The sequence below is a fragment of the Hypanus sabinus genome, chromosome 5 (assembly GCF_030144855.1).
Source record: "Hypanus sabinus isolate sHypSab1 chromosome 5, sHypSab1.hap1, whole genome shotgun sequence".
NCBI lineage: Eukaryota > Metazoa > Chordata > Chondrichthyes > Myliobatiformes > Dasyatidae > Hypanus > Hypanus sabinus.
In genome coordinates, this window is record NC_082710.1 from 70,906,541 (window position 1) to 70,920,335 (window position 13,795).

Here is a 13,795-nt window from a genome sequence, read left to right on the forward strand (position 1 = left end):
CAGGAATCATGGATGATAACAAATGTTGCAAGTATAGTCAAAATGCAAAAGGAAGCATACATAAGTTTTAGGAAAGCGAAATTGGACAGGACTTTAGAGGAATATAAAAGAAGTAAGAGAACTTAAACAGAGTACCTGGGGAACCAAAAGTGGTTTTTCTTAACGAGTAGGATTAAAGCGAAGCCAAAGGCATTTTTTAAAATCTGTTAATAATATGTGGGTAAGCTAGTGAAAGAGTAGGACCATTCAAGGGCAAAGGAGGGAATTCATTACTGAAGCTAGAAGTGGACAAGTTACTATGTGAGTATCTTGGGTTGGTATATTCACCAAAGAGGACATGGAGGAAAGCAAAATTAGGGAGATGTATCAGGGAGATATCCTAAGGCTTGTTTCACATCAAGAAGGAGAAAGTGTTGAAGCTCTTAACCAATAACAAAGTTCAGTCCATAGGGCCTGATGGGATGTATTGAGAGAGGCAAGAGGAAATTTCTGTGGCCTTGACAGAGATCTTTATATAATTTCTAACCACAGGTGAAGTCCCAGAAGACTGGAGAATGACCATGAAACAAAAGACCAGTGAGCCTTATACCAGTGACAGAGAGATTACTGAAGAGGATTCTTAGAGATAGAAGCACCTCATATTTGGAAAAGCATAGACTTAGTAAGGACAGTCACAATGGCTTTTGTTGGGGGAGATCTTGTCTTCCAAACCTGGAGTTTTTGAAGAGGTGAAGATGATTGATGAAGGGAGGATGTGGATGCTAAACACATGAACTTTAATTAAAGCTATCAACAAGGTTCTCCCATGGAAGGCTAGTCCAGAAGATTAAGTTACATGGGATCCATGGAGACTTGATAGATTGTGACTGGGAATATATCTCTTATCCTGTTTTCTGGCAGTATAACAGAACGATGAATTCATATGGAGCAAATCAACATCATCTCAACCCTTATGTAAGCCTGCTTCTACAAGAACCAAAAACTTCTAAAATTCAGCCAATGAAGGCTAAATGCTCAGGAGGTTACAGAATATACAGAACAGAAACAAGCCCTATAGCCCACCATGTCTGCCATTATGATGCCAGTTTAAACTGAACATCTGCCTGCACAAGGTCCAGATCCCTCCATTCCATGCCTTTTAAATGTTGCTATCTTATCAGTTTTCATCATCCCTCTTGGAGGCCTGTTTGTTCCAGACACCGCCCATTCATTGTATAAAAAAACCTGCCTCATAAATCTTTTTTAAACTCCCCCCAACTTAAAACTATTCCCTCCAGTATTTAACATTTCTACACTGAGAAAATAACTCTGAGAGTCCACTTTGTGCTGTCATAATTTTATATACATCCATCAGCTCCCCATTCACCCTCTGTTGTTCACAAATTCAATTTCTTGGACAACCTGGGACCTTAGTTCTCCATCTACAATTGCTAAAACAAAAGTCAAGAATTATCCATTCGAAATGTACAATATTAGTTTACTGTATTTGTAAAAAGAGGTTACCTACTGAATGCACAAGTGATTCTGCTTCTTCGTGACTACAATAGAAGGGACTGTCACTGATTGATACGTTTTTGCTGAGGTTAGGAAAAAAATCAAATGATTACAAACGTTGCAAACTATAATTCAAACAATAACAGTTAAAGAAGGGATGTTAGGGGGAGGGGTTAAGGGGAGGGGGTAGGGTATATATATTTTTTTCTCTCATTTATTTTCTTTTATTTCTGTAATTATTTGAAAACTCAGTAAAAAAAGTTTAAAAAAAATAACAGTTAAAGACAGAGCTGAGACAATTAAACAGGATTAATTTTACAACATTTTGTGGAGCATACAATAAGTGAATAATTTTCACCTCGCTAATGCAAATTTCAAATGGTCAAATTTAAAACAAATACATTAAGTATCTTGCATTGCTCATTACACTAGTAAAGAAAAGTAACCTGAAAAATGGTAACAGAAACCATAACATACAGGGACATCCACTGTAATGATTAATAACATTATGTAACTAAATCCACATCTTTATCCAAGGCTAGTCAGATTCAGAAATAGAATCAGGTTTAACACTGACATACGTCATGAAATCCATTGTTTTGTAGCAGCAATATAGTGCATAAAATACTATAAGTTACAATACGCAATACATATAAACATAAATAAGTAGTAGAAAAACAGAACAAAAGTGGAGAGGTAGTGTTCATGGACCATTCAGAAATCTGTTCTAAATCACTGAGTTTGCGGTTTCATCTTCTCCCTTATGGGAGCATTGGTATTACGTTTGTCCTGGGTGGTGGGGATCCTTAATGTTGGATGCTGCCTTTTTGAGTCATTATCTTTTGAAGATATCATTAATGGTGGGAAGGCTACTGGCTATGTTGGAGCTAGTTGAGTTTACAACCTTCTGATCCCATACTTTGGCCCTTCGTACCAAACAGTGATGAAACCAGTTAGAATGCTCTCCACAGTACATCTATAGAAGTTTGCTACCAGAGTCTTTGGCAATATACCAAATCTCTTCATACTCCTAATAAAATATAGCCACTGGTGTAACTTCTTTGTAATTGCATCAATATGTTGGGCCCAGGATAAATCTTCAGAGATGTTGACACCCAGGAACTTGAAACTGCTCATTCATTTCCATTGTTGAGCCCTCGATGAGGACTGCTGTGCGTTTTCCTGACTTCCACATCCTGAAGCCCACAATCAATTCCTAGGTCTTACTGATGATGTATCACCATACAGCCAGCTAACTGATCTCACTCCTGTATACCTCCTCATCACTATCTGAGATTCTGATGACAACGGTTGTGTCATCAGCAAATTTATAGACAGCATTTGAGTTCTGCACAGCCATGGTGTAGGGAGAATAGAGCAGCACCCATCCCTGAGGATCCGCACTGACTGTGGCTTCTTACTGAGAAAGTCAAGGATCCATCTGCAGATGCAGGTTCAGAAGCCCAGATTAGTACTGAGGGTATGATGGTGTTGAATGCTGAGCTGTAATCAATAACCAGCAACCCAGCATAGTTACTACTGTTGTAGAGCTGGTCCAAGGCGGAGTGGAAAGCCAGTGAGATTACACCTGTTGTAGACCTATTTTGATTAGTCAGTGAAAAGATAGGCTACAAAAGGAAGGATTTGACATGAACTGGTATGAAACAACCCATTCACCCCGAAGATGAAGTATATATCACAGTAACCTTCATCTACCCTTGATTTCACTTTGCCCTTCCTGTATAAATATCCAGACTCCCTCTGCACTACCCCTAGCAAATCAACAATGCCGATCATCTCAACTACTTCATGTTGTATCAAGCTCAACTTTATCACTACCTTCCCAGGATGAATGAAGGATAATTCCATTAGTCAATCTCTGACTAAAAAGTAATCAGTCAATTTACTTCCTTTGATGTGCCTTCATAGAGTTAAACTCAACATTTTCTTAAGGCTCATTTAAAACTTTAAAATACTTATGACATAGAAGTATTAGGTTAAGCATTACCAAATCTCACCATATAATATCACTTCCATCCGTCTTGTTGTAGATTATGGAGCACCAAGATTGATGTGTAGATTCAATGACTCCAAGTGCAAAATCCTGCAAATAAATACAAACATATACTGAATGTTGAAGGGTGGTAAAAAAGTAAAACTCCAGTTTTGAGTTGCTTGTGCATGGTATTTTATGTTGCTTTATTTAATATTTTAGTTTAACATTGAAGGGAAAGTTCAAAGAAAAGATCAGATGCAGAAGTGGGTTTACAATATTTTCAACGACAATAAAAATGCTAGTGTTTCATCATAAGGCATATTGAATGAAGCAATAAAAAACATTGACATGCTTCTAAGAGGTATGCAACCAAAAATGAATACCAAGACATACAGAGAGGAATTCTATGTATTGCACTGTACTGCTACAAAAAAAACAAATTTCATGACATATGTGAGCGATGATAAACCTCATTCTGACACTGTATGGATCTCTATTGTGGACTGAGAGTGGGATGGGGGCAGGGAGAGGGGCATTATGGTTGGGAAAAGAGGAAAGGAGAGTGTAATCATCGGTGGGCAGGGGGGGAGCAGGAAGCACTGGAGAGTCATACTGTAACAATTAATAAAACAATTGTTTGGAATTAAATGAGCTTGCCTAGAGTCTCAGGGTTGGGTGTCTGCACTCATTCCCTGCAACCTGCTGCACACCCCTCCAGCAGCGCTCCACCCTCACCATTCCCAACATTCTTTAGTCCCACCAGATTTACCAACTCGCTCTCTGCTCCACATTGACAGTATTGTGCAAAAGGCTTTATAGAAGTGACTGAAACTTTTTCACAGTGCTAAATGTTTTAAGGTATTTCTTATATATGGAATGAGAGGTAGTAAGATTCAGGACAGGAATTCTAGAACAACAATAATCAACAGTGGGACAACTACAGGTTTGCAGGAGGCCAGAATTAGAGTACAGATAGCTTAGAGGATTTTGGAGCTTGAAGAAATTAGAGGGATTTCCAGCGGCAAAGCCATGTACATTTTTGGAAACAACTGTGAGAATTTTGAGAGAGACTTCTCAGAACATATATACTGTAGTTCTAATGCCTAGAGATTAGAGTTCATTCTTTTTCATTCTGTTAAACAGGAACTGCTCTGAATAAATGAAGGTCATAGATCGCACCTTAATACAGCAACTTGGTTTGTAATTTGTGAAAATGGCCGCAGTGCATGAGTTGACATTGTTAACAGAGTAACTGACATCTGGCAAACTTCAGCTGCTTCCAAGTGTATCATATATCGTAATTGTTGCTAAGCAACTGTAAAATGATAGCAATCACAATCAATCATGCAAAAATGAATTTTATGTATAAGAAATAGCAGATTTATTATTTTGATATTAAGGGCACACAATAAAAACATTTTTTGAGAAGTCATGATATTTTAACTTGCATTAATATGGTCACATTCTTGAACTTGGTTTGATTTTCACCCTGGTTAAATGTTATATAACATGCTTAAAGATCAAAGCTTGTGTTAAAATTGGTGAGGCAGTACAGCTTACAAGTTCAGATGGGGTATAGAAACTTAATGTTATAGTACGTAACCAAAGATAGTTTGACATTCTTCATTGGCTGCTGCAATAAGCTCAGCACAAACCACTATCAAGTCAGGTTTACAGATTCTGTTCTTGACAAGGTGGGATCTAGAAGCTGGTGGGATGTGGAGAGGAGCGGAGCCAGGGTGGAAAACTATGAATTAGGTGTTAGATATAACAGAAAGTTATAGGTATCCTGCTTTTGAGAAAAGCATGGCTGTTATGAAACTGACCAGTAAACAAACTTCTGCAAGAAATTTGGAAAAACAAGAGAGTAGAGGGAGTGTCTGCACTGGACATAGAGAGACTATTCTGCTTACCAAGTAAGAGAACTTATTGAAATGGAACAACATTACATTGCCCTTAATGGACAGACTCACTGTTTCAACAAAGCAACCTTGATTAATTCTGGGACTTTGCATATTTCACATTACAACAGAATGAAGAAGCTGACTAAGTCAGCTTGACTATTATTTCATTTAACGTTAAAAGTGTGAACTGAATTGAATACAGTGTAAATAGAAGGAACACAGATGCAAAAGACCGAGAGATCTGCTGCACATCAAGAGTGATTACTCTTTCAAGTAGATGCAGTGCAATGTAACTATTAATGCACATATAAAACTTCCTTAACATGTTACAGGTAACCTTCAAGATGGTGACGGGGGTGTGGAGTGGAGTTCGTATTCCTATAGACTATATTATGACATTCTGTAACATCATCTACACGTGTCAAGAAATCTCAGCTGAGAAAACTTGTATTTATCTACCCTCTTCAAGATTTCCGTTTTCCATTGAACAACAAATTACTGGAAAGAATTTTACACCACATTTTGAGAGAAGATTAAAGAACACATAAAGTCTAAATCATAGTCTGAAATACTTGCTGATAGAAAATGATTCAGCCATGTAACAGAAGATTCAATACATACCACCTTCAATGCAAAACGTACCCGGTCTTTGAATTCTCCATTGAAACCCAACTTGTTTTCTAGTTTTCCATCAGGAACCTTGTACAATTTAAACCAATTAACTGTGGCCTCCAAGTAGCCAGGCTTGTATCTCCTGACATCATCGATATCTATGAGTTATAAATGCAGAATTCATGAGTTTAAAAAACATCCACTTCAGAACAATAGAAATAAAGTTGATACAAACAATAGCTTTAATAAATTAACAAAATCTAATGCCGTATAACAAAAGACCCATACTTTGTGTAAGCAGGGTTTGCTGCCCCACTTATTATTGAGTTTATATACATGGAGCATTTCACTAAAGCACACACTTCGTAAGTAATCATGGCGGTATATACCAAATTATGTATGCACACATGGATTTCCTTGTCTTGATGGGAATTAAAGAACCCAACATTGCACGATCTAGTACTAGGCTCACTTTTATGTAACTCACCAATCTGTACAAAAAGACTGAGAGGATATTTGGGGTGTCACGGTAGTATAGCAGTTGGTGCAATGTTATTACAGCTCGGGTTGTCAGAGTTCAGAATTCTACTCCAACGCTGTCTGTAAGGAACATGTACATCCTCCCCGGATATACCAGTTAATAGGATGATTGGTCATTGTAATTGTCCTGTGATTAGGCTAGAGCAGTGTTTCCCAACCTTTTTTTAGCCCGACACCCCCCCCTCCCCAAAACATTTTCATACAATCACCCTTCTTCGGCACAATATACCTCCCAGTACCCCCACAGTGTAAGAACATAGCTACCATATGCTAACTTGAGAAAAATGATTCTGCTTTAAATTTTTATTTGTCTTTAAACCTAGCTTACACAGTACCTGTGCACTGTACAGCAGCTTCAATATCAATGTGATCCTTGAGCAAAACTAGAAATATCTGGTTCAAGTTGTGACAGCAAAGGTCTTAAGTCCCCACAAATAACAACGTACAAGTGGTTTCTGTTTTTGTGAGTATGTGGTTCACTGCACTGAAGCCTCTTTCATCAAAGTTGGAGGATGGAAATGCAATGAGGAGCCGTTTGGCTCTTCTCCAAAGACAAGGAAACTTTGTATGACAGCGTACCTGCATACCACAAAAGCCAACAATTTTGAAGAGCACTTTTGTTTCTTCATCATTTTGAATTTTGATCATTTCTTCTTGCAAGCTCTCTTCCTGTTCTTCCACCTTGCAAGAAATGGGTTAATTACCCAGTCCGGAATATCCAGATCGTTCAAATCCTTGAATTGATTCTGAAAATCCTTCTTCAATGACCGCAGGTGAAAGAAGTATTCTTGCAAATCACCAGCTTTGAAAGGGAGTGCCATACTTTCCACGCAGAGAAACTCTGAGAACATTCTTCTCCCAATCTTTTGCTTATATATTTCCATTTTTCTGATAAAAGTGAGCACTGCACTTTTTGCCTAGATTAAATTTAAATTCTCAGCCTGCAGTTTCATATTTAGAAAGTTCATTTTGTCATGCCACGTCTCTATGTAAAAGTTCAATCTTGTTTCCCAAGCTCCTGTCAACTTTGAGCAAAAATTCAACCAGTGTCAAAAAGATCAAAGAAACATTTTAAGCAGCTGCCTTTTGACAGCCAACCCACTTCAGTGTGAAGAAGCAAGTGTTTAAACTCTTCATTCTCCTGGCATAACTGGTGAAATATTCTGCTATTTAATGGATGAGCTTTAACTTTGTTGATAACAGATATTGCAAGTCATGCTTGAAAAAAGTCGTTGGTTGAGGTTTTTGGCTGTGAGATGTTGACGATGAATTACACAATGGATTGCAAACAGACTCGGAATTTCTTTTCTCATAAATGCCACTAAACCAGCATGGTGACCTGTCATATATGGCACTCCACCTATTGCACAAGAAATCATGTTCTTAATTGGAATACTTTTATCCTCAATATATATTTTGAGCTCGTCATAGATTGATTCTCGGTTGATATTTTTACAAAAGAGAATCTTTCCATAAAACTTTTCAGTTTTGATAAACTGTACATATACCATCAGCAATGCCTCATTGTCTCATACAGTTGACTCACCCAGTTGTATCCCAAATTCTGTTTTTTGTAGCTCTGTACATTGTTGATACTCAATGTCTTTACTCATTTTGTCAATACTACGAGCTACAGAGTTATTACTCAGAGGAATTGATTTTAAAATACTGGTGTCCATTTTGAGAACAGCAGTGATCACTTCTGATACAGCAGATCTTTCACCAATTGTATGAGATTTTCCACACTTTGCTGTCATTTTGGAAATGTTTTTAAGAAACAACAAGACCACTATCAAGGTCATTGACTCGAGTGTGTAATGCTCTCATCTTCTGGAACTGAGTAACACCATAAGTAGCCTTTTCAGGGTGTCTTTTACAGAAGTGTTCCTGCAATCTTGATGGTTTCAGGCTTCATTAGACAATACAGTATTACAAATCAGACACACAGAGTGTTGCTGATCTGATAGGAACAGAATGAAACCATACTCCAGTTAAGCAACATTGTATTGACATACTTTGTGTTTCTGTTTCTTAGCAGGATTAGAATTCAAGATTTCACCACCTTCAGATGTAGAGATTGTGCCGTTTGTATTTATCCAGCATTAACGGGGCTGAATTAAAATAATCGTCAGAAACTGGGAACGCCTACCAGATGTTGATGATGGCAGTGAATTGACACGGTCGGTCAGGTCTTGTGCCTTAAGTCAGGATGCCGCTTACCACCCCCCCCCCCCCAAGAAACATTCCTGGTAGAGTGCTCATAGGATGTGCAGACCAGCGAGCAGATGTTCTCACTGACATCTTCAACATCTCCCTGAGCAGCGCCATCATTCCAACGTGCATCAAGGCTGCCAAAGAAGTCTTCAGTGTCCTGCCTCAATGACTACCATCCCGTTGCACTCACATCTATCATCATGAAGTGTTTCGAGAGGCTCATCATGAGGAATATCAAGACCCTGCTGCTCCTCTCACTGGATTCCTGTAGTTCGCGTACCATCTCAACCGCTCAACAGATGACGCCATTGCCAACATCCTCCACCTGGCCCTAACCCACCAGGACAAAAATTCACATACATTCAAATGCTGTTCATAGACATTAGTTCAGCATTCAGCACAATCATCCCTCAGAAACTGACTGGAAAGCTGAGCCTACTGGGCCTGAACACCTCACTCTGCAAGTGAATACTAGACTTCCTGACTGGGAGACCCCAGTCAGTCCAGATCGGGAACAGCATCTCCAACACCATCACACTGAGCATGGGGGCCCCCCAGGGCTGTGTGCTCAGTCCACTGCTGTTCACTCTGCTGACCCATGACTGTGCTGCAACACACAGCTCAAACCACATCATCAAGTTCGCCGATGACACGACCGTGGTGGGTCTCATCAGCAAGAACAACCAGTCAGCTTACAGAGAGGAGGTGCAGTGGCTAATGGACTGGTGCAGAGCCAACAACCTGTCTCTGAATGTGAACAAAACAAAAGAGATGGTTGTTGACTTCAGGAGGGCATGGAGCGACCACTCCCCGCTGAACCTCGACGGCTCCCCGGTAGAGATCGTTAACAGCACCAAATTTCTTGGTGTTCACCCGGTCCCTCAACACCAGGTCCATATCAAAGAAAGCCCAGCAGCGCCTCTACTTTTTGTGAAGGCTGAGGAAAGTCCATCTCCCACCCCCCATCCTCATCACATGCTACAGGGGTTGTATTGACAGCATTCTGAGCAGCTGCATCACTGCCTGGTTTGGAAATTGCACCATCTCAGATTGCAAGACCCTGCGGCGGATAGTGAGGTCAGCTGAGATGATCATCGGGGTCTCTCTTCCCACCATTACAGACATTTACACTACACACTGTATCTGCAAAGGAAACTGCATTATGAAGGACCCCAAGCACCCCTCATACAAACTCCTCTCCCTCCTGCCATCCAGGAAAAGGCACCGAAGCATTCAGGCTCTCACGACCAGACTATGTAACAGTTTCTTCCCTCAAGCCATCAGACTCCTCAATACTCAGAGCCTGGACTGACATCAACTTACTGCCCTCTACTGTGCCTATTGTCTTGTTTATTATTTATTGTAATGCCTGCACTGTTTTGTGCATTTTATGCAGTCCTGGGTAGGTCTGCAGTCCAGTGTAGTTTTTGTGCTGTTTCAGATAGCACCACGGTCCTGAAAAACATTGTCTCGTTTTTACTGTGTACTGTACCAGCAGTTATGGTCGAAATGACAATAAAAAGTGACTTGACTTGACTTAAAAAGGTCACCCATTTATGGCAGAGATTAGGCAACTTTTTTTTTTGTCACTGAGGGTCACAAGTTATTGGAATTCCCTCAAAATGTGGTGGAAGTAAAGTTTTCAAATATTTTAAGAGATAGGTACGTAGATAAATTCTTGATAAACTGAGTGAGAGATTACTATAGGTAAACAGAAATGGAGAGTCAAGATTGCAATCAAATCAGCAAGGTTCTTACTGAATGCTGAAGCAGTTTTGATGTGCTAATCCTGATTGGAAAGCACAATATAAGTGCAAGTTGCTACTGTAGTTAGAATTTGATAAAATTATATAACAGCCTTTGGCATAAATTTGAAGACTTTCAGATTAAATACTGCCTTCAGTTCAGCCATCTACCATAGATGCAATTAAACCTCAAGATCATTTAGACAATATAAGCTTTGAAGGGCAGTTGTGCTTGGCAACAGCTGAACACACAATAACCATGTGCATTACACAACATGTGTGTGACATTCTCCCAGTAGTTATACAGACTTCTTTGTGTAGCTCACGAAGAATACTGTTGAGACACACACAGCAATCTGAAGGGTTTGGCAAATGCTGCTCGGTCTCTAAGTGTCAGGGCACCACAACATATGGAAAGTAATGCAAAGAGCCAACTATTGAAAACATTTTACACTTGGCTTTTTTCTCCTCTCCATGCCTTATGGTGGATCAGACAGCAACCTTGCCATTTCTTTAGCATTTGTCCGCTTTTACAAGGCCAAGTTACTAGCTTGACGCTCAACCCAGCACAGATGGATACTTGTCTACATCCTACTTATTACTGTATTCATTTCCTGAAGATCTAATACAACACAGTACTATGCAGTTACTCCCTAAAGGAACAGTATCCAAAATGATCACCATGTTATACAGTTCCTTGCACATTAGAAGAGAATGAAGAAATATTTGTGACTCATCAGGAATTTAAAACCATAAAAGTCTCAATGATCCCAATTTGTGTTATGCAAAAAATCAGAAGATAACCTACCCTTTGCAGAGTACACATTCTGAATCAGAATCAGTTTCAACATCACTGTTGATATGCGGCAGCAGTGTACGGAGGTACGGAGGTGAATGCCCATTCAGAAATCTGATGGCAGTGGGAAGAAGCTGTTCCTGAATCATTGTGTGCACGCCTTCAGGCTCCTGTATCTCCTCTCTGATGGTAGCAAGGAGAAGAGGGTACGTCCTGGGTGAATGAAGTCCTAATGTTGGATGCCAACTTTTTGATGTCCTGGATGCTAGGGAGGCTAGTGCCCATGATGGAGGTGCCCAAGTTTACAACTTTCTGCAGAATGCTGAAGAGCAGGATCTCCAGGGCAGTAATCTCTGGATTGCTACTTCTGCCAGGAAGGTAAAAATAGAATGATTTGGCAGATGAATGTGCAATTGAGCAACTGGTGCAGGGAACAGGTTTCAAATTCATGGATCACTGGATCTCTTCTGGGGAAGGTATGACCTGTACAAAAGGGATGGGCTCCACCTGAAACTGAAGAGGACTAATATGCTTGCACGCAGGTTTGCAAAAGCTGCTTGGGAGGGTTTGTACGAATTTAGCAGTGGGATGGGAACCAGAGAAACAGGGCTGGGGTGGGCTAGTTGGTTTACAAACAGAGGCAGCGCTTAGTGAGACTGCTAGCAAGGAGAGGTTGATGATAGTGCAAAATTGCAGTCAAAGGGATGAGTTGCAATGTAAAAGGAGGACAAAATCAAAAAAGGTGATGAATACAGGACTGAAGTTGTTATATTTGAATGCATGCTATAGAATAAGGAAGATGAACTTGTCACACAGCTATAGATTGGTATGTATGACTTTGTGGGCATTACTGAATGGTAGCTGAAAGAAAATTATACCTGGGAGGTAAACACCTAAGGATACATATTGTATTGAAAGGGCAAGCAGGTATACTGAAGGGGTGTTGTGGTTAGTTGGTAATAAACTAAATCAATCATTAGAAAGGGGTGACAAAGGATCAGAAGGTGCAGAATCATTGTGGGTAGAGCTGAGCTAAGAAACTGCAAGGGTAAAAAGACCCTGATGGGAGTTATATACAGATCTCCAAACAGTAGCAAAGATGAGGGCTTCAAATTACAACGGGAGATAGAAAATGCATGTCAAAAGGGTAATATTTCGATAGTAATGGGGGTTTTCCATATACTGATTGGGAAAATCTGATTGTTGCTGGATCCTACGAGGAGGAGTTTATAGAATGCCAATGAGATGGCTTTTTAGAGCAGCTCATGTTTGAGTCCATTAGGGGATCAGCTATTCTGGATTGGGTGTTGTGCAATGAACTGGAATTGATCAGAGAGCTTAAGGTACAGGAACACTTAGAAGAACAGTGATCATGATAGAATTTGCCATGCAATTTGAGAAAGAGAGGCCAAAGTCAGATGTATCAGTATTACAGTGGAGGAACAGGAATTACAGAGACATGAGAGAGGTGCTGGCCAAAACTGATAGGAAGGGAACACTAGCAGGAATGACGGCAGAGCAGCAATGGCTGGAGTTTCTGGAAGCATTTACGAAGGTACAGGATAGACATCCCAAAGGAAAAAAGTATTCTTAAGGGTAGATGACAGAACTGTGGCTGACAAGAGAAGTCAAAACTAACATAAAATCCAAAGAGTGGATATATAATGAAATTAGTTATGTGTTTGGAAGCTTTTAACAACCAACAGAAGGCAACTAAAAATGTCATAAAGAAGAAAAGAAATGGTAAACCAAGATAAGCAAACAAATAATATTAAAGAGGATACCAAACACTTCTTCAGATATATAAAGTGTAAAATAGAGGCACAAATAGATAACAGACTGCTGGAAAATAATGCTAGAGAGGTAGCAATGGAGGACAAAAAAATGGCGGATGAACTGAGTAAGTATTTTGCATCAGTCTTCACTGTGGAAAACATTAGCAATATGTCAGAAGTTCGAGAGTATCAGGGAGCAGAAGCGTGTGAAGTTGCCATTACTTGGGAGAAGGTGCCTGGCAAACTGAAAGGTCTTAAGGTAGAAAAGTCACCTGGACAAAGAAGGCCTACACCTCAGGATTCCGAAAGAGGTGGCTGAAGAGATTGTGGAGGCATTAGTAATGATATTTCAAAATCAATAGATCCTGCAGAGGACTGCAAAATTGCAAATGTCACTCCACTCAAGAAGGGAGAGAGGCCGAAAAAAGGAAATTTTTAGGCCAGGTTGTCTGAACTCAGTGATTGGAAAGATATTGGAGTGAATTGTTAAGGATGTGGTTTTGGGGTACATGGATTGGGGTACGGATAAGATGGGCTGTAGTCGGTGTGGTTTCCTTAAGGGAAACTCTTACCAGATGGATCTGATGGAATCCTGTGAAGAACTAACAATCAGAATAGACAAAGGAGAATTGGTGGATGTTATGTACTTGGAGAAGCAGCAGATGGAATACAGTCGTGGGAAGCATATGCTCATGCACTTTGATAGCAGAAATAAAAGC

General features: G+C 39.9%; 1 protein-coding gene across 1 annotated transcript in view; it reads right to left on the bottom strand.

The window, feature by feature from the left end:
- Positions 1-13,795, bottom strand: part of LOC132394237 (inorganic pyrophosphatase-like) — a 236,122-nt gene that overhangs the window by 10,771 nt on the left and 211,556 nt on the right. Inside the window, exons 7-9 of the mRNA XM_059970116.1 lie at positions 6,037-6,164; positions 3,513-3,598; positions 1,508-1,577 (exon numbers count right to left, since the gene is read on the bottom strand). Coding sequence (XP_059826099.1) covers positions 1,508-1,577; positions 3,513-3,598; positions 6,037-6,164 — 284 coding nt within the window. The remainder of the gene's footprint in view (positions 1-1,507; positions 1,578-3,512; positions 3,599-6,036; positions 6,165-13,795) is intronic.